This window comes from Somniosus microcephalus, chromosome 10, assembly GCF_052327205.1.
Source record: "Somniosus microcephalus isolate GS21.2 chromosome 10, FLI_Smic_1.0, whole genome shotgun sequence".
NCBI lineage: Eukaryota > Metazoa > Chordata > Chondrichthyes > Squaliformes > Somniosidae > Somniosus > Somniosus microcephalus.
Genome location: NC_140996.1, coordinates 218,117,736 through 218,143,564, shown reverse-complemented (window position 1 = coordinate 218,143,564; position 25,829 = coordinate 218,117,736). Strand labels below are relative to the sequence as shown.

The 25,829-nt window shown below is 47.9% G+C and overlaps 1 protein-coding gene across 27 annotated transcripts in view; it reads right to left on the bottom strand.

Moving 5' to 3' along the window:
* The window catches only part of gyg2 (glycogenin 2), a 145,694-nt gene that overhangs the window by 47,464 nt on the left and 72,401 nt on the right, over positions 1–25,829 (bottom strand). For 22 of the 27 annotated variants that reach the window (XM_085999650.1, XM_085999646.1, XM_085999651.1 and 19 more), the window contains 2 exons: positions 25,094–25,210; positions 8,672–8,785 (listed from right to left, as the gene is read on the bottom strand). In XM_085999650.1, the coding sequence (XP_085855776.1) occupies positions 8,672–8,785; positions 25,094–25,210 (231 nt within the window). The remainder of the gene's footprint in view (positions 1–8,671; positions 8,786–25,093; positions 25,211–25,829) is intronic. The other 5 variants (XM_085999637.1, XM_085999649.1, XM_085999643.1 and 2 more) reach the window with 1 other exon arrangement.

The following is a 25,829-nucleotide window of genomic DNA, read 5'->3' as shown; positions in this document are numbered from 1 at the left end:
GGGTCCGAATCAGACTCGTCGCCAGTGTTAAATCTGTGAGTTATCTAGTTAATTAAGACACAGACTAATTAATAACAATCAAAAACAGGTCTTTACTGGTTGGAGGTAGGGACTATTCTGAATACAAGATTACTGCACAGTGCTTATATACCGGTGTGTTCACCCCCGGTATTACGTCTACAGCAGCCAGAGAAAGTAGTACATCTCTTAAGGTGGAACAGGCTTAAGCTCTCTTAAGGTGGAACAGGTTACATACACAACAATGCTTACTTCTTTAGACGACAAAGATGCGCTGGGGAACAGCTTTCCTTTTCTCTAAATGAAAGATTGTGCAAGCATAAAAGTCTATTAATATCCCAGTATTGAAAGTAACTCATGACTTACAGTAACCGAATAAGCCGAATGCCATTTTTATTGCACATGATTTTAACTGGTGCCATGATGATCACCTTCTGCCACTCATCTTACCCTTTAAATCTGAAAACCAAATGGTCTTGCCTATGGTCAGCGAATGATTCGCCTACTGCCAGTCTGGCTCTGCAGGTGACCCAGTTGGGCATTTACGACAATCCGGCAGCTTCATGCTCCCGTTTACCGATACCAGCTTTCTATTTCCATTATTTTTTTTAAAATACAAAATGAATTGAAATTCTCAAACTGCTACGGTGGGATTTGAACTCCGGGACTATTGGATTATTAGCCCAGGCCTCTGGATTACTGGTCCAGGAACATAACCACTACAATTAGCTTTAAAAGGAAAGAAAAAAAAGTGAGGAAACTGAGCACAAAGAATAAGAGGCCCGACCAGTCCCCATCCACCCTCCTCCGCCTGGCTGAACAACTTCTCACATTGAACAACTTCTCCTTTGACTCCACTCATTTCCTCCAAATCAAAGGTGTTGCTATGGGTACCCGCATGGGTCCTAGCTATGCCTGCCTTTTCGTGGGATATGTGGAACACTATTTGTTCCAGTCCTACTCGGGTCCCCTCCCTCACCTCTTTTTCTGGTACATTGATGACTGTATCGGTGCCGTTTCCTGCTCTCACTCTGAACTTGACAATTTCATTCACTTTGCCTCCAATTTCCACCCTTCCCTCACCTTCACATGGTCCATCTCCGACTCTTCACTTCCCTTCCTCGACTTCTCCGTCTCCATCTCTGGGGATAAGTTATTGACCAACATTCACTGCAAGCCCACTGACTCCCACAGCTACCTGGACGACACTTCCTCCCACCCCGCCTCCTGCAAGGACTCTATTCCATTCTCCCAGTTTCTCCGTCTCCACCTTCCACACCAGTGCTTCCGACATGTCTTCCTTTTTCCTCAACCGAGGATTCCCCTCTACTGTGGTTGACACGGCCCTCGACCGTGTCCATTCTATCTCCCGCACTTCTGCCCTCACCCCTGCCCCTCCCTCCCGGAACCACGATAGGGTTCCCCTTGTCCTCACCTTTCACCCCACCAGCCTCCACATTCACCGGATCATCCTCCACCACTTCCGCCACCTCCAAAGTGATCCCACCACCAAACTCATCTTCCCCTCCCCTTTCAGCATTCTGTAGGGACCGCTCCCTCCGAGACACCCTAGTCCACTCCTCTATCACCCCTTCCCCTTCGCCTGGCACCTTCCCGTGCAAGCGCAGGAGATGCAGCACATGCCCTTATACCTCCCCACTTCCCACTGTCCAGGGCCCCAAACACCCCTTCCAGGCGAAACAGCGATTTACTTGTACTTCTTGCAATCTAGTATACTGTATTCGCTGCTCACGATGTGGTCTCCTCTACATTGGGGAGACCAAACGCAGATTGTGTGACTGCTTTGCAGAACACCTCCATTCAGTCCGTAAGGATGACCCTGAGCTTCCGGTCGCCTGTCATTTTAATTCACCGCACCATTCCCACTCAGACCTCACTGTCTGCAGCCTCTTGCATTGTTCCACGGAAGCTCAGCGTAAGCTCGAGGAACAGCACCTCATCTTCCGATTAGGCACTTTACAGCCTTCCGGACTCAATATCGAGTTCAACAATTTCAGATCATAACCTCAGCCCCCATTACATTTTTACTTATTTTTTATCCACACCTTTGTTTTGGCCTTTCCCCCCCCCCCCCCTTTTTTTTCTCTCCCATTCTGCCAGCGCACTTCACACCTAATCTAGAGCCGTCTTTTGTCTCCACTAGTCCCATCACCATCTCGTCTCGTTTTGAATACCTCTTAATGTCTCTTCACTTCTCTTTTGTTCTCTCCCAGCCTGGCCTCTTAATCTATTTCATTTCCTGTGCTTATTCAGTCTTGACAAAGGGTTTGACCCGAAACGTTGACTCTATTTTCTCTCCACGGATTTTGCCTGGCCTGCTGAGTTTTTCCAGCATTTTCTGTTGTTATTTGCAGAAAGAATAATGACTGGTTCTGAAGTTCTGTGCAGTCAACCACTGGCCACCAGGCCCAGAGACCGCAGGCACCATACCTCATTTCCCAGTGATTGTAGCTTAATATTGGTTATGTGTGGGACTAAGATCATTACAACATCAGTAACACTTACTGCCGAGGTATCCCCTCCACCCCCAAAACTGTGCAGAGTGTGAGAATACAGCTGCAATTTGGCTTGGGTTCTAGTCCAAACAGGTAAACCCACATTACAAAATTGCATAGCCAGGAGAACCAGGGGACACAGATTTAAGGCGACTGGCAAAAGAACCAAAGGCGGCATGAGGAAAAACTCTTTTACGCAGCGAGTGTTTAGGATCTGTCTGAAAGGGTGGTGGAGGCAGACTCAATCGTGGCTTTCGAAAGGGAGTTGTAGAAGTAAGCACCTGAAGGAAAAAAAATCTGTAGGGCTACGGGGAAAGGGCGGGGGAGTGGGACTAGCTGAAGTGCTCTTGCAGAGAGCCGGCACGGGCTCGACGGGCCGAATGGCCGCCTTCTGCGCTGTAACCATTCGATGGTTCTATGATTCATTCAATCAATCACCAAATGCAGGAATTACAATCAGCCCTCGTCTCGTACAAACGCTAAACACATTCACATCAAATTCCTATCGTGTGCTATTTCAACGCAGTATTAACCCACACCTCGTACAGGATCGGCATTAACCATGATTCCTATCCTGAAATCTCACCCAAGTGAAGCAATATGACGACCAGTGTAGGAAATGGAAACTTCTCACTGGCACCGGGTTGGGTGAGCGGGGAAGCAATTCGAATAGAGGGAGCTTTCCTCTACGTGGCACAGGGTGGGCAGAGATTACAGCAACTCGCCCAGATGTGAAATGCTACAAATGAAAAAAGGCGCTCCAATACCGCGGGAGCAGAAAACGTACAATAGTCAGAGGTCTTTACTGCTGGGGACTTTCCAGTTGCGGACCTGTCTCATCATCAAGATAGGGAGCAGGCAGTGTCCAGAGCAACCAGAAAGCTACGAGACTTTTTTTTTAAAACTCAAATGTTATTTGATATTATATTAGGGATTACAGTTACGTGGGTAGACTGGAGAAGCTGGGGTTGTTCTCCTTGGAGCAGAGAAGGCTAAGAGGAGATTTGATAAGAGGTGTTTAAAATCATGAAGGATTTAGAGAGAGTAAATAATGAGGAACAACTTTTTTACACAACAAGTGGTTAGGTTTCGGAATCCATTGCCTGATAGGGCGGTGGAAACAGATTCAATAGTAGCCTTCAAAAGGGAATTGGATAAATACTTGCAGGAAAAAAGCAGGGATTTAATTAAGGAACACTAACTTCTTTCCCGGCAACCCCCCCCCTCAGCTAATCATGCACCAATGCAGAGACTATTTTACTTTTATAAAACTGAACACACATGATATCGTACATGAACACTACTATTCGCCAATATCTGAGCAGGTGAAACTGAACAAAGAAACACAACATCGGGGGGGTAGAGTCCCCACTTTGACAAGTTCATCACAAAACGGTTTTAGGAATGCGGCATAAAAACAGAAAATGCTGGAGATACTCAGCAGGTCAGGCAGCATCTGTGAAGAGAGAAACAGAGTTACACGTTTCAGGTCGATGGCCTTTCATCAGACCTTCAAGGCCATCGGCCTGAAACGTTAACTCTGTTTCTCTCTTCACAGCTGCTGCCTGACCTGCTGAGTATCTCCAGCATTTTTCTTTTTTTATTTCAGATTTCCAGCATCCGCAGTATTTTTCTTTTTGCACTAGGAATGCGGCACTTGGTCAAAGCAGAGAGAACTTTGAGTGGCCTAATCTGGGTGACCGATCCGAGAGCACATTCTGCATTACTGACAACAATGAGTGGCTGTCACAGTTTTTCCAGTCACTGCTTTCCCCGCCCTGGGAGCGCTTGATGAGAGCGGGGGGTAGAGGGAGGCTTGGTCTGCATCCAACCCGTGCTGATCACCCCCTCAATTTCACTGCAGTCTCTCATTTTCTAAAGCTTTCTGTAATTGCGACGGGTGGGCGGGCGCGGCGAGTGCATCCGGGGGTCGCTCCGATAGAACCCAGCACGCGCCGTGCCGCGCGGCTCAATCTGGGGTCGGAAATCGTAAGGAGTTCAAATTTAATTTAACTTGCCATAGAGGGAGTGCAGCGAAGGTTCACCAGACTGATTCCTGGGATGGCAGGACTGTCGTATGAGGAGAGATTGGGTCGACTAGGCCTGTATTCACTAGAGTTTAGAAGAATGAGGGGATCTCATTGAAACGTATAAAATTCTGACAGGGCTAGACAGACTGGATGCAGGGAGGCTGTTTCCCCTGGCTGGGGGGGGGTCTAGAACGAGGGGTCAGTCTCAGGATACGGGGTAGGACATTTAGGACTGAGATGAGGAGAAATTTCTTCACTTAGAGGGTGGTGAACCTGTGGAATTCTCTACCCGAGAAGGCTGTGGAGGCCAAGGCACTGAATATAGTTAAGAAGGAGATAGATTTCTAGACGCAAAAGGCGTCAAGGGGCATGGGGAAAGAGCGGGAATATGGTATTGAGATAGAGGATCAGCCATGATCATATTTAATGGCCTACTCCTGCTCTTCCATGTTTCTATGTTAACGTAGAGATAATACACCAATCCAGTACAAGAGTTCAAAGGAATTAACAGCACTATATCTTCAGATCCTATCAAAAGACAAAATAAAATCATGGAATGGTAAAGCAAAGAAACAGGCCATTCAGCCCATCAAGTCTATACAAGTGGTTGTCTCCACATGACCACATCTTTTTTTTTTTTTATTCGTTCCTGGGATGTGGGCATCACTGGCAATGCCAGCATTTATTGCCCACCTCTAATTGCCCTCGAGAAGGTGGTGGTGAGCCGCCTTCTTGAACCTCAACTGGGTCAACTATGGGTTGACCAATGCAAAGACCTGGGATAATAGCAAAACACTGCAGATGCTGGAAAATCAGAAATAACAACAGAAAATGCTGGAAACACTCAGGAGGTCAGGCAGTATCCATGGAGAGAGAGAGAGAGAGTCAACGATTCAGGACGATGACCCTTCGTCAGAACCTGGGAGTTTGTCTCTTAAAATGTTCTAGGGCTTGGAGAAAAAAAAGCAGACTAAGGTTAAGGTAAGGATATCGCCATGTCTTAATATAGGAGGAGGATGTTAAAGTTGAGATCAGTGAAGTCCTTCACTAGCACTGCTAATGCAATGCAGAGCGTGGGACTGTCCCTGCAGGTCTCATTCGCTCAGATAATAGATCTACTTTGATCCCAAGCTTACTCATGCACTGCTCAGTCATGGTCATGCCCTGCTCTACCATTTTTAGAAAAATCTTTCTCCCGCTGTACCGCAATATCTGGCAACGGTTGCTACATCCATGCTCTTAAACAGAAAGCATAGTGGTACAACTTGCTTCCATCACTGTTGTGGTTAATACAGGAAACTTTGTTATATCCGGCACCGACGGGACCGAGCTGTTGCCGATCTATCAAAACTGCCGGACATACAAAGTTAATGTTGAAGCATACGGAGGTTTTCATCTCCGTATCTGACAACAAACACTGTTGCTTAGCAACAGCTTGTAAACAGTCGGCCCATACCTTGGAAGCATCGCTGTAGCTTAGCAACAGCTTCAGAGAGACTTTCCAGAGCCCGACTGTTGAAAACAAAGCCACGAGAAGAAAAAAAAACTAACAAAATGGCTCCTGATTTCTGCCGGTAGATCGAGGTTTCCGGACATACAACCTCCAGATAAACCAAAGTTTCCTGTACTCTGAAACCTTAGACTTTATTTAAGCTCGCCAACTCTTGGTCGAACCGGGAGTGAAATTCTCCCTTTCTGTTTTCTCCCAACCTGCGTAATTTTGTGACGGTTTTGCAGAAGGAGCCTTTAAAGGAAGGCTTTAACAAGGGAAAAGAAGCCATTTTCCTCTTGCTTTTTAATTTTCGTAACCTATTTTTCCAATGGGAGCAATCCGCATTAAGCATGGGCGATGGCCCACTGACACTTTCTGCCAGACGTGTTTCACAGTTTAGGTCTAAAATTATTTAAGAGGAAAATATGACCCTTAGTAATCCCGTCACATACTACAGGAAACTCTCTTTTTACCAGCACCTAAATAACCGGAAATCTCTCTTAACCGGCAAAATGCAGGAGTAGGTTCAGGTAAGTTTTACTTCATATTAGTGGCCGTGTAACCGGGGTTCCTGGATCTGTGGCCGTGTAACCGGGGTTCCTGCACCTGTTGCCATGCAACAGGGACGCCTGGATCTGTGGCCGTGTACGGGGCTCTCATACCTTGGTAAGTATACCTCTCTGTAATCTGGACTTTTTGATCAACCGGCACCACGCCAGTCCCGTTGGGGCCGGATTAAAAAAAGAGTTTCCTGTACATTCAATGCCAGCTCATTCCCCCACCAATAAAAGGAACAGTTTCTTTCTCATAAAAGCTCAAAACACGCTCCTCGATCCCATCTCTTCACGGTGTTGAAATCAAGACAGTGCACGATCTTCTACTCTAACTAAGGTTTCCCCAGGGCCATAAGACTACTGGATTTTTTGGCACCCTTCCATACCGCTGGGCCTGTATCATGATCAGAGTGTTGAACGTGCGGGTCAGTGACTGGGGTGGAAGTGTTGGTTTCTGCAGCAGCAGATCGGCTCACGAGGATGGCTCGCGAGTCTGGCAGGCCACGGTTGCTGTTCCCCCCAATGGCGCAATCCATCTCCGGGACGTCCCGACTAAACAGTTGTTGAGGGGCCCCCCCCCCCCTTCCCCGGTCTTCCCTTGTTGGAGTGGGAGGGACGGGTTGGATTGGGGTGCAGGGCAGTCTTCACAACGCCAACCATGATTAGATTTACTGTATTAAAATTTACAGGGCTATGGGAAAAGAGCATGGGAGTGGGATTAATTGGATAGCTCTACCAAAGAGCCAGCATAGACACAATGGGCCAAATGGCCTCCTTCTGTGCTGCATCATTCTAGGTTTAGTTTTTTTTTTTTAAAAAGCCCAGTGGGGCATTACTACTTCCTGGGATTTATCTTGCCTTCTCTGCTACTCTTCAACAGTAACGTGTCCTGCGGTATGGGCCTTCCATCAAGGTGCAATGGCCCCAAAACTGAGATTTCCAGTTTGTTTTTTGGGGGGAAAACACAGACACACGCACACACAGAAACAAAAGTTTCCACATTTTGGCAATTGAAAGTTTCCATGGTGTAATGGGATTTTAGTCTGATCCACACTTGGAATTTAAGGCGAGATTTTTTTTTCTCCCTGGGATAAACATACTCCACTAGGTGTCTAACTTAATATTATTCAAGTAAAAGTGATAGACCAAGTTATTAGCATTAATGCAAGATTTAAAACTACCTTTCACACAAAAAACATCAAATCCTATCTGTTATAAATCTCATCATTCATCAAGAAACTACTCGTGACACAACGCTGGACGGCCAGCTGGTGGCGCCGTCAAAGGAGTATAAATACTCAGGCGTCGGCCCCAGCTTTCCAGGGACATTTTGTAAGACAAGGAACTAGTGAAGTACAACTAGACCTCCATGTTCTGAAACAAGTTGATTAAAGCCTTGCTTTATACTCAAACCAAGTGTGTAGTGAGTTTTATTACGTCACTATTAGTTTAACCACTCACGTTCTGAAGGCACCAAAACAACATAAAAAATGCCTTGTCCAAAATTAAAGTAGGGCACGTCAACCCGTGACAAGTATTTTTTTTTTAAATTAATTCTCGGGATATGGTTGCCTCTGGCAAGGCCGACATTCATTGCCCATCCCTTGTTGCCCTGGTGGTGGGCCTGCTTCTTGAACTGCTGGTAGCAATCTGATGTAACCGAGTGGCTTGCTAGGCCCAGAGAGGCCAGTCAAGAGGCAGCCACATTGGCATGGGACTGGAGTCACACATAGGCTGGCAGGTTTCTTTCCCTGAAGGATGTCTGGTCTTCAACGACAATCCGACAGCTTCCTGGTCACTTTTACCGATCTTCATTTCCAGATTTTTTCTATTTTTTAAATGAACTCAATTAAAATTCTTAAACTACCATGGTGGGTTTTGAATTCACCTTCTCTGGACTATTAGTCCAAGCCTCAGGATTACGAGGCCAGTAACATAACCACTACACTACCGTACCTGGATCTTAAAATTAGAACGCAGATCTAATTAAACCAACGACTGGTGCATTGTTAGATATTATCTATGCAACAAGCGGTTAGTTGCAGAGTAAAGATGATATACCGGATGAACAACCGGAGCCAAATCTGGAGGATGAGTAAATATTTTTGAAATTGGTGATGCAATTGGTTCAGGTCCTTGGACATAGAAAAATCCATGTTGTCTCCCAATTACTGGCTGTTAAAAAAAAAAAAAAAAATTAAAAAGCAACATCAGGGGCAAACACCAATTCAAATCGATCGGCAATTCTCAGCCCTCCCGAATTATTTACTCTACCCGGCACAAAGGCTCGGAAACTCTAGCCTGACGAAACCTCGGCAAATGTTGTGCAATACACACGATAGGCGCTTCTTATAGAGTCAGAGTTATACAGCACAGAAAGAGGCCCTTCGGCCCATCGTGTCTGTGCTGGCCATCAAGCCCTGTCTATTCTAATCCCATTTTCCAGCACTTGGTCCGTAGCCTTGTATGCTGTGGCGTTTCAAGTGCTCATCTAAATGCTTCTTGAATGTTGTGAGGGTTCCTGCCTCTACCACCCTTTCAAGCAGTGAGTTCCAGATTCCAACCACCCTCTGGGTGAAAAAGTTTTTCCTCAAATCCCCCTCTAAACCTCCTGCCCCTTACCTTGAAACTATGCCCCCTGGTTATTGACCCCTCTACTGAAGGGGAAAAGTTCCTTTCTATCTACCCTATCTATGCCCCTCATAATTTTGTACACCTCAATCAGGTCCCCCCTCAGCCTTCTCTACTCAAAGGAAAACAACCCCAGCCTGTCCAGTCTTTCTTCATAGCTGAAGCGTCCAGCCCATGTAACATCCTGGTGAATCTCCTCTGCACCCTCTCCAATGCAATCACATCCTTCCTATAGTGCGGCAACCAGAACTGCACACAGTATTCCAGCTGTGGCCTAACTAGCGTTTTGTACAGCTCCATCATAACCTCCCTGCTCTTATTTTTCCCTTGTTGCACAAAGCATCAAACAACAGGGCGGCTGCTGTGGTACAAATGGGAAGGAGATCCATGGTGCCAATTTCCACCCCACGCAGTGGGAGTTTTTACATTGTTGCCTGAAGTGCCCGTAAGTTTGCAGTTAGCAAAATTTGGTCCAATCGTATGATTTAGCTGTCCGCACGTTTCCCCAGGTATCGATGCTAGTCTCGCACTCCCATCATCTACCGACCCATGTAAAATGGGATATCCAAGGCCTCCCATTTACAGAAAAGCATTTAAAGAAATCTCAACGTCAAATTGCATTAAAGACAGGCTGCGCCCATCTGCCGGTATCCCTACCATCCTAGCCTGCAGGCAAAAGCTCATCTACCCGGCAACGACCACGCCAAGCTGGTCGCGTGGTCTGCAGCCAGCCACCAGGTGCTGTGCCATCTACACCACGGATACTTGTAAGTTAACGTGGACCACGGGGATGGCACTGCCACTGGCAGCAATGGTCAGCAGTCCCGTCGAGTCGAATCCCTCCAACTCCTCCCAGATATGCCGCGCTGCGGTGTCGTGCGGAGCATGGCTTAGTGTGGCAAGCAGGGCAACCCTCTTCCTTACCATCTCATCCCGGACCGCCTCGACTTCGTCAGCCGTCGAACGACAGGGAACCGCCGAGCTGAGCTGCTCCATCATCAAGCGGCCGCAAACGCCTTTCACGCCAGACACTCACCTTTAAGTGGCCACATCCCTTTAAATTTACCCATCACCCTTGTATTGCAGTCCGTACACAATTTCCTGCTCCCTCTTCCCCCTCCACCCGTACTCAACAGCAAGCTGCCAATACCAGGATCAATATAGGCTAGGAACCCACCCCCTCCCAAAAAAGTGAAGCTGACCCCCGCAAAAACCTGGCAGTCTGGAAGAAAGGGTTAATCCGCTCGAAAGCTTGGCGATAGCATTTATGGCTAGCTAGCTAAAGAACAACTGCAGGAACCAACAGCGAGCAGCTATTTTGTAGGGAAGCATCCGGGAAGGCGCCGAACACCTCGAGTCTCTTCACCGGGAGCAAGCGGAAGCCAAGCGCAAACAGCGCAAGGAGCGCACGTCAACCCAAGCACCCCACCCACCCCTTCAGCCACCGTCTGCCCCACCTGTGACAGAGACTGTAGGTCCCACATTGGACTCATCAGTCACCTGAGAACTCATTTTTAATGTGGAAGCAAGTCATTCTCGGTTCCGAGGGACTGCCTAAGAAGAAGTTTATTTTGTAGAGAACAGCGAGTCAGCAAACCGTATCCGGTTAGTGAAACCGGAACAAACCTCGGTGACAATGCTTGGAAGACTGGACAGCATCAGGCATCTGATTGGTGCAGGCAGGTATGCACCGTGGTGGTATGATCAAGAGCTGGGACATTAAAGGGGACAAGGGAAGCAAGTGTGGAACGTGCTGATTGGATTAGGCGGTGTGCCATGTTCCCTTTAAGCTGCACAGCCATGCAGCGCTCTAGGGAACTCACGCGGCCGGCTTTTCAATGCAGAAACCGCGCATGCGTGGTATCTTAAAGGGGCCGCTTGGTGCCAAAAAACTACAGGGAACATTGGCTGTGTGTGGTTCCGTTTTCTGGTGTGTAAAGGACGAGCGCTCAGGCTGTTTAGCGTAGAAGAATTCAGAGGCGAGAGACGAAACACCCAGAAACAAGGGAACAGAGCCATCGCGTAACATCTAGGATGCACATCTCTATCCAGGACGGAACAGGGGATATTAGGCCCGGATTTTCCGGGGCCTATGATCACGTATGAGGTGCATACGCAGCCGTAAGTGCCCCGCAAGTTCTGGGTACACACATGCGCGAAAACCCAGAACTTGCAGTCCGTCAAGAATCTTCTCAACAGATCCCCCGTATCCCCGGGGAAATGGACATACGCTGGCGGGAGAGTCGGGCGATTTGCCCAACTACTGCCCAGCGAATGCCCGTGAAACTCTTACGCCTGGTAAAAGTAGGCGTAGGGCCTTCATTTACCAGCGTACGGGTGAAAATAAATATTAAAATAATTTTTTTAAATCATTTTAACATTCAAAAACTTGTAAGTTTGTTATTTTTGGCCCCTTGAAAAAGAATTACATTTATTTTTCAAAAAAATAAAAATTTGTTTTAAATGTTTAATTAAATTGTATTTTAATTAATTTTAAACATGTAATGATTTTTTTTTATTTTTTTTATTTCAGTGCTGTAAAAGTGTATTTTTTGGGTGATTTCTATTTGCGTAACTGGAATCCCCCATAAGCCTGATAGGAATCCCCCTTTCTGATTGGTTGAGCCAGCCCACGTGATCCCAGGGGCGCTTGCGAACCGCCTGCGCCCCGGGATACGTGGGCCTCCACACAGGCCTAAGCCTAGAGGCCCAGGAGCGCGAGTCTCCGTGGATCCGGGACCATCAGGTAGGTGGGCACTTTTATCGCGGTTTAGAGGCATCCGACTGGAGTGCCAACTGGAGTCGAGTCGAATTCCGTACCGTCAGCACACCGGAAGTCAGACGGGCGCCGATGCCGGATGGGAAAGCCACTCAAACGCTACTCCAGAGATTACCAAAAAGACAGAACACATAGAAACATAGAAGATAGGAGCAGGAGTAGGCCGTTCGGCCCCTCGAGCCTGCTCCGCCAATCAACGCGCTGAAATATTACAAGGTAGAAAATAAAAACAAAACAGAGAAAGGTTAAATTAATTATACATGGACTTGACTTGAATGGCTCCCTTGGGTCTCGGTGACCAGAACTGGGCACGGTGCTCGATACCTGGTCCGACTAGTGCAGTATGGATGCAATGTTGGCTTGTACTGCACTGTTTTGCTACTTTGTTCAAGTTGTCTGCTTCATTGATTGCTTTACTGCAGTAGTGAAGAATGTTGAATCTACCACTATTTCAACATCATTCATGGAGTACATGTGGCGCCCACTTTCTTGTCCTACGGGCAGGAAGTTTATGGCCCGTATTTTCCAACCCCCAGATCGGAAGAGCCGGTTTTCAGCGCATGCGCAATGTATGCCTGAAATCGGCACTTGCGAAGCCCCTACGGATGTGTACACAGCTCGCACACACCCGTGGGGGTCGGAAAATATGGGCCATAAACTTCCTGCCCGTAGGACAAGAAAGTGGGTGCCACCCAATATTACAGTTAGAAAGATTACCTGTAATCATCTGGCAGTTTTCTCTGACTATATATGCTGTGCCTGTATGCTTCTCTTCACTTCACCTGACGAAGGAGCAGCGCTCCGAAAGCTTGTGATTTCAAATAAAGCTGTTGGATTATAACCTGGTGTTGTGTGACTTCCTACATTTGCCCACCCCAGTCCAACACCGGCATCGCCACATCATGACTATTCCAACGCACTCCTGGCTGGCCTCCCACATTCTACCCGACGTAAACTTGAAGTCATCCAAAACTCGGCTGCTCGTTCACCCATCGCCCCTGTGCTCACTGACCAGAGGTCATAGATTGAAAATCATTGGCAAACGAACTAGAGGGGAAATGAGAAGAAATTATTTCACACGGGGATTGTTATGATCTGGAACACACGAGCTGAAAGGACGGTGGAATCAGATTCCATAGGGACTTTCAAAAGGTAACTGGGCATGTACTTTGAGAACTAATTTGCAAGGCTATGGGCTAAAAGCTGGGGTGTGGGACTAAATTGGGCATCTCTTTCAAAGAGCCAGCGCAGGCACGACGGGCCAAATGGCCCCCTTCTGTGCTGTAAGATTCTGTGATTCTATACTAGGTGTGGTGTTGAACTGTTACCGACCGATGAAATGCCCGAGCTTGGTTGGTGCTGCGAGGTTAGTGTTCTCTCCCTGCTTCCACACATCGGCTTAGCCACAACTCCATTCAAATCATTCCCAAAACGGAACCTCTGCAGCACGAATTCAGAAACTTTCATTATTTTCACACATGTCCGCACCAGATATTCGAGCCAAACTTTGACCAGGAGGACACTTACTGACCCCCGAAATAGCATCAATGCCAGTAACACTGCCCTTTACCGACTGATCAGTCCACGGTGAGTACAGCTGTACCAACGTCAGACCACACCCCAACGTCATTGGGCAGAAAGCGTCTAGTCATGACGCTCCAGCCGTCATGAGTGTGGGGCAGCTTGATGGACCAGCTAGTCTTTTCCCACCCGTCATTTTTCGTATGTTCATACTCTTTCGCCGTGACTGGGCACAGCACAAACTACAGTCTCCTGTCTCAGTGGCGTTCAGGACTCCCAACAAAGACCCAGGACCTTTTTTAGGATCGGCAGCTGGTTGTTCTGTGCCCCACCATATTGCATCCACGATACTCGAGTTCCTCAGCACTGCTCATAAGAACATAGGACCAGGAGTAGGCCATTCGGCCCCTCGAGCCTGCCCCGCCATTCAATAAGATCATGGCTGCTCTGATCTTGGCCTCAACTCCACTTTCCCGCCCGCTCCCCATAACCCTCGACTCCCCTGTAGCTCAAATATCTGTCTATCCCCGCCTTGAATATACTCACTGACCCAGCCTCCACACCTCTCTGGGGTAGAGAATTCCAAAGATTCACGACCCTCAGAAGAAATTCCTCCTCATCTTTGTTTTAAATGGGCGACCCCTTATTCTGAAACTATACCCCCTAGTTCTAGATTCCCCCACGAGGGGAAACATCCTCCCTGCATCTACCCTGTCGAGCCCCCTCAGAATCTTATGTTTCGATAAGATCCCCTCTCATTCCTCTAAACTCCAATGAGTATAGGCCCAACCTGCTCAACCTTTCTTCATAAGACAACCCCTTCATCTCAGGAATTAACCTCGTGAACCTTCTCTGAACTGCCTCCAATACAAGTATATCCCTCCTTATAAATAAGGAGACCAAAACTGTACGCAGTACTCCAGGTGTGGTCTCACCAGCGCCCTGTACAGTTGTAGCAAGACTTCCCTACTTTTATACTCCATCCCCCTTCCAATAAAGGCCAACATTCCATTTGCCTTCCTAATTACTTGCTGTACCTGCATGCTAACTCATTAGTAACCGGCTCAGCTGTACTGACATACAGGCTCACAGGGCGCAATGAGTTGCCTGCCAGTTCGTCAGTACGAAATAGCCGCCGTCCTACCAGCCAGACAGCTTTCCTGTGCTCGTCCAGTGACCAAAATGATCGTGCTCGTCCAGTGACCAAAATGATCGTGCTCGTCCAGTGACCAAAATGATCACCCTGCTAAGCCGGCCAACACAGGGTCGTGCGCTCTTGGTCAACCAACCACGTCCTTCAAGTTGTCTGAATCCACTGCCAGAAAGCAATACCGTAACCATAATCAACATCTTGCGCTTATATAGTACCTTTAATGTAGTAAAAAATCCCAAGGCGCTTCACACCAGGCCACATAGATGGCAGATGGCCAAAAGCTTGGTCAAAGCGGTAGGTTTTAAGGAGAGCCTCAAAAGGAGGACAGGGGTGTAGAGAAGCGGAGAGGTTTAGGGAGGGAATTACAGAGTTTAAGGTCCAGACAGCTGAAGGCACGACCGCCAATGGTGAGGCGAAGGAATATGGGGATTCGCAAAAGGCCAGCATTGGAGGAATGTAGGGTTCGCGGAGGGATGAAGGGCTGGAGGAGGTTAGAGAGATAGGACTTACTTCCTTAACGACCACACCCCCAAACCACAATTTTGATTGCCAGTTCTCCATAAGTTGGATACAAGTCATAATCAGTGGGAATCGCTCATTTTACAATCAAAATTGGCACTGCGAGTTGGAGCTACACGTGGAAACGCAGCCCACGCTTTACCGCTGACTGAGAAGGTGCCAGCCTCCACCCAAATCTCTCTATCCCACTTGTGGTGGTTTAATAAAAATTCAACTGTCCTCGACAATCTGTCTGTAATTAAAGCTAGGCTTAGTAAGACGACTCTGGACAGGAGCGTCATGGGCTGAATCAACTGAAACCCCTGCTCAGTGGGCGTTGCAGGAACTTCTCCTTCTCCCCAGTTTGAATGTTGTGTGCAGCCTCCTTGTGTTGGCAGCAACGTCCGTCGTCTTCAGCCCCGCGTCAGCGCCAGGTGAATTCTGCCACTTCCTTTGTTTCAGGTATTAAGGGGAACTGATAGGGGAGAGAGGAGAGAGAGAGAGAGAGAGAGAGAGAGAGAGAGAGAGAGAGAGAGGGTAGAGAGAGAGAGAGGGGAGAGAGAGAGAGAGAGAGAGAGAGAGAGAGAGAGAGAGAGAGAGAGAGAGGAGAGAGAGAGAGGGTAGAGAGAGAGAGAGTGGGGAGAGAGAGAGTAGAGAGTAGAGAGTAGAGAGTAGAGAGAGAAAAACTATTTCCGCTGGTTGGGGAGTCTAGGACTAGGGGACATGGCTTAAAAGTTAGAGCCAGGCTCTTTAGGAGTGAAGTCAGAAAACACTGCTACACGCAAAAGGCGCTAGAAGTTTGGAACGCTTCCGCAAATAGCAGTTGATGCTGGGTCATAGAAAGAAAGAAACATAGAAAAAATAGGAGTGGGAGTAGGCCATTCGGCCCTTCGAGCCTGCTCCGCCATTCAATATGATCATGGCTGATCCTCTAATTCTAACAGGACTAGACAGACTACATGCAGGAAGGATATTCCCGATGGCGGGGGAGTCCAGAACCAGGGGTCACAGTCTAAAGATAAAGGGGTAAGCCATTTAGGACTGAGATGAGGAGGAATTTCTTCACCCAGAGAGTGGTGAACCTGTGGAATTCTCTACCACAGAAGGCAGTTGAGGCCAATTCATTAAATATATTCAAGAAGGAGTTAGATACATTTCTTAAGGCTAAAGGGATCAAGGGATATGGGGAGAAGGCAGGGACCGGGTACTGAATTTGGATGATCAGCCATGATCTCATTGAATGGCGGAGCAGGCTCGAGGGGCCGAATGGCCTACTCCTGCTCCTATCTTCTATGCTTTCTATCTCAATACCATATTCCCACTCTCTCCCCATACCCCTTGATGCCTTTTGTGTCTAGAAATCTATCTATCTTCTTCTTAAATATATTCAGTGACTTGGCCTCCACAGCCTTCAGTGGTAGAGAATTCCACAGGTTCACCACCCTCTGAGTGAAGAAATTTCTCCTCATCTCAGTCCTAAATGTCCCGAGACTGTGACCCCTCGTTCTAGACCCCCCCCAGCCAGGGGAAACATCCTCCCTACAGCCAGTCTGTCTAGCCCTGTCAGAATTTTATACGTTTCAATGAGATCGCCTCTCATTCTTCTAAACTCTAGTGAATCTTCTAAACTCTAGTGAATCTCATTAATTTTAAATCTGAAATTTTTATTAACCAAAAGGTATTAAGAAATATGAGGCAATATGGAGTTAGGTTACAGATCAGCCACGATCTTATTGAATGGCAGAAGAGGATCGAAGGGGCTAAATGGTATCTCCTTTTCCCATGTTCCTTCCTGTGCTGGCACTGAAGCTTGTATTTCCGCCGATCCTTTAGCTCCACGTGCTTGCACTGCTGTTTTGCAGCCTCGAGTTTAAGCACCAACTCACATTGATCTAGCACCTTTTATGTAGTAAAACGTCCCAGGGCGCTTCACAGAGTGTGATCAAACAAAATTTGATACAGAGCCACGTAAGGAGAAATCAGGGCAGGTGACCAAAAGCTTGGTCAAAGAGGTAGGTTTTAAGGAGCCTCTTAAAAGGAGGAAAGAGAGGTGGAGAGGCGGAAAGGTTTAGGGAGGGAATTCCAGAGCTTAGGGCCTAGGCAACAGAAGGCACGGCCGCCAATGGTTGAACAATTGTAATCAAGGATGCTCAAGAGGGCAGAATTATAAGAGCGCAGATATCTTGGGGGGGGGGGGGGGGGTTGTAGGGATGGAGGATGTAAAGTCTGTGGGTTGTATAGCGAAGTAATACACAGACTACAAGAGTAACTTAAACAGGACTTTACTATTCGAAGGTCAGGGCGAATCTGCCCAATAAATTCTGCCACAGCACTTATATACCGGTGTGGTCACCGTCGGTATTACAGTATACAGCAGCCAGGATAAAGTAGTGCCACACCTAAAATAGTTCTCTTAAAGGTGGACGGTTACATACAATAGTTCTCTTAAAGGTAGAACAGTTACATACACTACAATCCTCCCTTTTTAGCTTACAACATACTTATTCCCCATTAACATAACATCATAGCATATCCAACTTCATGTTACAAGAGTTCACAGAGGCAGTCTCTGCGGAAACAGTTCACAGATTCAGTCTCTGCGGGAAACAGTTCACAGATTCAGTCTCTGATCTTCTTGACTCGGTCCGGACCACGCCTCTGTGGTGTAGTCGGGTCACCTTGCTAGAGGGACTCATCCCATAGTCCTTCCCTAGACTTAACAGCTTTACTTCCATCACTTCTGAACCAGCATTGCGGACTTTTTAAAACAAACAAAAAACAGTTGGATTGCCTTGGGAAATTTTCCTACTTTCCAACTGATTTGGCTCCGTTCGGGGGACCACGTGTGTGATCGGGTAGAGGTAATAATGGTTCAGATGGTTATCATCTTCTGCTTCGTCTTTTCCTTTTTTGCTTCTTGGAGACTCTCGGGGCTCCATTGTCAGCTGCCAGCTGTAATGCCACCATCTCCCTATGTTCCTTAGACTTTAAGTGATTCATCCTGATTTCGGCACTTTGGGAGTTCTCGGCACAAGCTGGGCAGACCAGGTCCTCGTAATATTCAGCGTCACTCAACAGATCATGGTAATATTCGGTGTCGTCCTGAGCTAGGCCCGCGAGAGGGTCTTCTATTTCCTCCTTACCCAGCTGGACGTTAGCCGACTTTTGTTCCCAATCCCGACATCTGTCCTGAAGAGACTTCATCATGCGTTCAGATTCATCCCGCTTTTTCTGGGCTTCCTGCAAGTCTTTTACTAATGACCTCATTTGTGATTTCAATACTTCAACTTCATTCGGAGATTGATTGATCGGACTATTCAATCCCTCTACTGAAGTAGCTGTTTCAGTATTCTGTTGTTCTACATTGCCGTGCGTCAGCGTACTTTTGGCATCCAAGGGCTGTTCTGCTGCAGACTGCTCAGTCTGGGATGCCACCTCAGCTCTTCCAATGACTTTTGAGAGCTCCCTTCCCTTTGAAGATTGAGGCTCGTATTTAAGTTTTTCCCATTTTAGAGTTTTATCCCTCAGCATATGAATGAGTTGGCTGACTGTTAACTCTTCTGCCATCATCCCTTTTCCATTAACTACAGGGCTGTTTATAACCTTGCCCTGGAGGAGTTGGCTGACTGTTAACTCTCCTGTCCTCATCCCTTTTCCATTAGCTGCAGGGCTGTTTAGAACCTTGTCCTGGGGCTCCTTTGCTGCTTCTACTTCGCCATCATCCGCAGCCCCCATCATTCGAATTTCCACAAATGAATCGTCCGGTGATGCTGCACCCAACTTCAGTAGGAGCTCGGAAGTCATGTCGACCAACTCAGATTTTTCTGCCTGCAACCTGCTAACCAGCGCCTTCAGTTGCGGCACATCTTGTTCCACCGGATTGGAGCACGCCCCTTCAGAAGCCGAATCAGCTTTGATTCGTTTGGCCTCCTCGTGCAGACGGTTTGTGTGCTCCTGCTCCCTTTTCTTCCCCAGCTGCTTCTGTTGTCTTTCCAGATTCTCCCATTCGGTATCATAGAACTTTTTCATTGCTTTCATCTCTTGCTCGAGACGGCAATTCAATTGTTCTAATTGCTGTCGTAATCTGAAATAAGTTTGCGTTCAAGCTCGATGTTCCTCAGTAATATATATGTCTGTAACTTGAACAGACTCAGAATTCTCTGTCAAGCTATGTTGTTGTTGTTCAGAGGAATTCTGTTCTGAAACTTTGTTCTCCTCTGGAGCATAAGCCTTTATGCCCACATTCGTTCTACCAACCTTAGTCAGCAAGTTCATTTTAGACTTGTCTTTCATGCTTGGGCTGGTCTTATCGTCATCCGTTTCAGAGTCTGAGCTGATTGTCTGCCCCGAGTCCTCACTCGTTATTGCTTTGAGGTAGTGCCATTCCATGTCTATTTTCTTGATCCACTCCCATCCTAGAAGTGGTGGTCCTCCCTCAGGTAGTACGTATAAGTCCATTCTGGGGTGTTCTTTGCCCCGTCTCTCACCTTGACTCTTATCTTTCCCATGGGGTATACTTTATGCCCCGTGTATGTCTGCAATACGAACTTGGTATCTCTCAAGGGTATATGTGAGAATAGCCGGTTGTAATCCCTTCGATTTATGACTGATAGGGCTGATCCAGTGTCCAATTCCATTCTCACTTGGACTCCGGCTATTTTTAGCATGACCCAGATAGTTTGTAGGTCAGCTTCCTTACTCACATTATGAATTCTCAGACTACCCAGTTCCTGGCCGCTTGGGTCTGAATCCGAATTCTGTTCATCTGAACTCTTCTCAACCACCTTGTGTACTTTGTTGTACTTTTCCTGTGATGGCTTTTTTTTTTGGTTGTTGGTCTTCTTCCCTGACCGGCATACTTTGGCTATGTGACCCAGTTTGCCACATTTCCTACAGTCCTGGTTTTTAAACCAGCATTGGTTCTGGTCGTGTGTTGTCTTCCCACAACGATAACATTTCGTTGCACCCGAAGTAATTTGATCCACACTGAGGACCGCTGCCTTCAGCTGCATTTCCGCAGTTCCTTTCGCTGCGGCTTCGTGTGATGCTGCAATAAGGACAGCCCTATCCAGTGTAAGGTCGTTCTCTTCGAGCAGTCGCTTTTGCGTTCCTTCCTTCGACAACCCGCACACGAACTTGTCTCGCAATGCCTCTGTCAGATTTCCTCCAAACTGGCAGTATTTCGCTAGCCTACGCAGTTCGACCAAGTATTTCGCGTTGCTTTCCTCTTTCCGTTGCGTTCTTGCATAAAATTTGAATCGTTCCGCCAACATCAGCGGTGTGGGGTTCAAGTGATCCTTCAGAACAGCAACAATATTATCGAAGGTTTGATCCACCGGTTTAACTGGTGCTAGAAGATGCTTCAATAGCCCGTATGTCTTCGCCCCCATCGAGTTTAGCAAGGTTATAGCTTTATCATCCTCCTCTATTTTATTGGCCTCACAATATATCTCAATGCGTTCTACATACGTGGCCCAATCTTCTACCTCGGAATCGAAATCGTTGTTACCACGCTTAGGCATCTTGACCTCCCTGATAAACAACAACGAAATATTTCTTTAACTTTTTTTTTTTTTTTAATTTTTTTTTTTCAAGATGGCGGTTTCCCCGCGCTTATCTTCTTTCCCCGCCCCTTTCAAAATGGCGGTTCCCGCTTCTGTCTTTTTCCCCGCCTACTGGCGGCTTCCTGCGGTTTCCCGCGCTTCTCTTCTTTCCCCGCCCACTTTCAAGATGGCGGTTCCCGCTTTTCTTCCCCTGGCGGGAGGGGTAAGCTTTTCCCTCGGGCGACGGCCGCTGGCTTTCGGGGTTCGCAGCCTGCGCTTCGGCTTCAGCGCGTTCCCTTCTCTCGGCCGGGCAACCGGCTCTGGGTACAACCCGTTGACGGCGAACGGTCTCAGCCGCTGGCTGGATCTCGCTCAGTCTCCCTCGCTCGGGCTCTGTCTCTCCGGTGCTGGGTACAACCCGTTGACAGCGAACAGTTTCAGCCGCTGGGCTGGATCTCGCTCAGTCTTCCTCGGGCTCTGTCTCTCCCGCGGCTCTCGCTTGCTCTCTCTCGGGCTCTGTCTCTCCCGTTCGCGCGGCTCTCGCTCGGGCTCTGTCTCTCCCGCGGCTCTCAATCGCGCCTCCCAGCCCTCTCGCAGTCCGGTGCTTCCTCCCCAGCTGCGGCTGCGTTCTCCGCGGTTTATTTATTTTTATCTCTTCCCGCGCCTTACGATCCGGTCGCAGCGCTTCGTGGCCTCAGTCACTGTCTGGCCTTTTTCACCCCAATCGCGCCTCCCAGCTTCTCACAGTCCGGTGCTTTCCTCCCCGGCTGTGGCTGAGTTCTCCGTGGCTTATTTATGTTTATATCTTCCCGCGCCTTACGATCCCGGTCGCAGCGCCTCGTGGTCGCGGTATTTGTCCGGCCTTTTTCGCCGTCGCGGTCTAGTCGTCTCCCGACGCTCCCCAGCCCGCTTGTACCGCGGCTTCTGCTCCACGCTGCCCCAGTCTCAGCGTCTCTGGGCCCGACTTCTGTCCGGCTCCTTTCCCCCTCGACCGTGGTCAAGTGCACCGCCCTTATCCTCCGTTTATTTGTTTCTATTTTCCCTTTACTCACAGTCACCGTGGCCGACTTGCTTCTCGTGTTGATCGGCTCACTCACCACCGTGGCAGAAGGGACAATCCGTGCCTGTTGCTGATGGAAGACTTCGTGTTTGAAATCTTCCTCCTTTCTTGGTCTGCAGACTCGAGTTTTCTCTCAGCAAAACGACGAGGGCGGGTGCCTCTTCTCGACGCTCGTTTACTTCTTCAGAAGTATTGTTGCCGCAGGGTAAGATCGAACTCGTCGCCACTGTAAAGTCTGTGGGTTGTATAGCGAAGTAATACACAGACTACAAGAGTAACTTAAACAGGACTTTACTATTCGAAGGTCAGGGCGAATCTGCCCAATAAATTCTGCCACAGCACTTATATACCGGTGTGGTCACCGTCGGTATTACAGTATACAGCAGCCAGGATAAAGTAGTGCCACACCTAAAATAGTTCTCTTAAAGGTGGACGGTTACATACAATAGTTCTCTTAAAGGTAGAACAGTTACATACACTACAGAGGAGGTTAGAGATAGGGAGGGGGGGGTGAGGCCATGGAGGGGTTTGAAAACAAGGATGAGAATTTTAAAATCAAGGCATTACTGTACCGGGAGCCAGTGTAGGTCAGCGAGCACAGTGGTAATGGGTGAACAGGACTTGGTGCGAGTTAGGACACGGGCAGCAAAGTTTTGGATGAGCTCAAGTTTGCGTAGGGTGGAATGTGGGAGGCCAGCCAGGAGTGCATTGGAATAATCAAGTCTAGAGGTAACAAAGGCATGGATCAGGGTTTCAGCAGCAGATGAGCTGAGGTTGGGCAGAGTCGGGCGATGTTACGGAGGTAGAAGCAGGCGGTCTTGGTGATAGCGCGTGTATGTGGTCGGAAGCTCAACGCGTGTATGTGGTCGGAAGCTCAACTCGGGGTCAAACACGACACCAAGGCTGCAAACGGTCTGGTTAAGCCTCAGACAGTTGCCAGGTTGAGGGATGGAGTCGGGGGCTCGGGGAACAGAGTTTGCAGCGGGGACTGAAGACGCTGGCGTCGGTCTTTCCAATAGTTAGTTGGAGGAAATTTCTGCTCACCCAGTACTGGATGTCGGGACAAGCAGTGACACAAAATAGAGACAGTGGAGGGGTTGAGAGAGGCGCAGCAGTAGAGCTGCCAAATGGCCATCCACAGTACTGTCCTCATCCTAACTCACGATCCCAGTCTTTCTCGGCCCACTATTCTGCTTCTACTAATTTACTTTTAGAAATTTGCCCACGGGCAGTTTTGCTCTGCAGGCAACACCTGTCCTACCGCTGCCCCTAACGGTTACAATTTGGGCTGCCTCCCAATGCTCTTTACTCTCAATTTCTGCAAAAGTCAGCCTCCATGAGCAAGATCGCACTATTCTATACACAGGACCAGCCAGAACATTGCTTTAAGTATAACTTTTTCTGAAATCAAGGGTTTGACTCATTCTTCATTAGTCGAGAGCACTTAGCGTCGCACCTGACCTACTCACCTAACACTTGTACTGGTTCTCAGAACGCTGGGAGGAACTTAGTAGCTGCTACAACTAGCTGATCTGACAATCAATGGCACTTTAAACACATTTTGAATGGACAGTTCCAGCATCTATTAACATACGAGGGCAGAAAAAATCATTACTTTAGGCGTGAAGTCCCTCCAGGCCAGGTCAGTTGATCTTTAAGGCGGCGAGGAATCCCCTTAACCGATTTAGTTTTAGGCTTTTTCCAGTGGTAAAATAGGAAAAGAAAGTTTGTCTGCGACAAAGGTTGCGGCTACAAGGGATTGAATGATGAGCGATTTCTGCTGTATAATAAAAGTAAAATGCCAGTAAAAGGGGTAAGCCATTTAGGACAGAAATGAGGAGGAATTTCTTCACCCAGAGAGTGGTGAACCTGTGGAATTCTCTACCACAGAAGGCAGCAGAGGCCAATTCTTTAAATATATTCAAGAAGGAGTTGGATATATTTCTTAAGGCTAAAGGGATCGAGGGGTATGGGGAGAAAGCAGGGACAGCGTACTGAATTTGGATGATCAGCCATGATCGCATTGAATGGTGGAGCAGGCTCATATCTTCTATGTTTCTATGCCCCCCACCACCAGAGGAAGGCCTTGCAATACAATTCACTGCCACGGCAGCTACTAACTTCCTCCAGGGTTTCCAGACCCAGGCAGGTGTAGACGTGTCCGGTGGGTGGGTCAGAGACAACGCAAACTGCACTCAACTAATGAAAGACGAGGCAAACCCAATTTCGGAATGTCCCAAAGCACTTTACAGCCAAAGAAGAACAGTGGTGGGTGGGCGAAGAGGAAGACTTTCCTTTCTGCATACCATTTCGTTATATTCAGCAAACAGAAAAATAGAGATTTGGGTTCTTAAAGAAAAGCACTGTTATCGGGAAATGTATAAGAGATTATAGGGAACTGTGGAGCAAAAGAATAGGGACATATCCAGCATCACAAAGTAGAATAGGGGGGGATATGGGGAATCACGGAATATAATGTGGATAAATGTGAAGTTATCCACTTTGGTAGAAAAAACAGAAAGGCAGAGTATTTCCTAAATGGTGAAAGATTGGGGAATGCAGATGCTCAAAGGGACCTGGGTGTCCTTGTACATGAATCACTGAAAGTGAACGTGCAGGTGCAGCAAGCCATTAGGAAGGCAAATGGTATGCTGGTCTTCATTACAAGAGGATTTGAGTACAGGAATAAAGACGTCTTACTCCAATTATATAGGGCCTTGGCGAGACCACACCTGGAGTACTGTAAATCACAGCTAGCCTATCCTATCCTCACCGCATGATGTCCCGATAGCAAACAGGTCACCCTGGCTGATTTACACCAACCCGAACCCCCCAATAGGGGCTCATCGGAGGCAACGCTGACTGAGATCCGCTAACTCAGCACAAACCAGGCTCGCACTTTAGATCCCCCCCTAGTCCGTATGGCAAGGTAATCGCTGGATAAACTCGCCGAGCTCCAGTTCCAAAGAGCGTGGCATTTAAATTTTAATTCATCAATCCGAAGCCAATCAAACGTTCCGTCGAGATCTCAATGAAGAGGATATGCTGTTTCAACAATATCTGGTCTTGCTATCACAGCGCCTTCGCGGGTTAAAAGAAAAAGCAAAATTAGCCTTAACTAGCGTCGGCATTCCTCGTTTACTCTTCTCCTCTCCCCTCGCCCCCAACCCAGGCCCTCAACAAAAAGCACTCCTGGTGGATTTCCCTGAAGGACCGCCGCTCATTCAACAAGTGGGGGAGAAACCTCATGACCTACAATGGAGCAGAAGGCAAGTGAAAAAGAAGCACAAAACCTTACTTCAGCACTGTGCGGAGGTGCCGCTGGCTCCAGAGGCTTGGTTTCCGCGAGGTGGTTCTCGTGCGCAGCAGGCTCTTCCTGACGTCTCATGTTGACCTGGGGATCTCCCGCCTGAAGCTGCGAAAAACAATCAATCCATCAGCGTTTAAATTTGCAAAAAATGAGAAATGGGGACACAGATATTTGCAGCACGGTAAACAGTTATAAATTAAACCGTAACACGATAGCAAAATACTGCGGATGCTGGAAATCCGAAATAACAACAGAAAACGCTGGAAAAACTCAGCAGGCCAGGCAGCATCGAGAAGAGAGAAACCGAGTCAACGTTTGGGGTCGAAACCCTTCTACAGAACTGCCTTGTAGAAGGGTTCTGTAGTTCTGTCGAAGGGTTTCGACCAGAAACGTTGACTCGGTTTCTCTCTCCCACGGATGTTGCCTGGCCTGCTGAGTTTTTCCAGCGTTTTCTGTTATTATAAACAAAACCGTATGGTCAGCTGTGACATCACTCTCGCCCGAGTCAGAAGAACGTGGGTTCACGTCCCACTCCAGAGACCAGAGCACATAACCTGGGCTGACACTCTCCAGTGCAGTGCTGAGGGAGTGCTGCATTGTCGGAGGTGCCGTCTTTCGGATGAGACGTTAAACCGAGGCCCCGTCTGCCCCCTCAGGTGGATCCCACGGCAGAAGAGCGGGGGAGTTCTCTCCCCAGTATCGTGGCCAATATTTATCCCTCAAT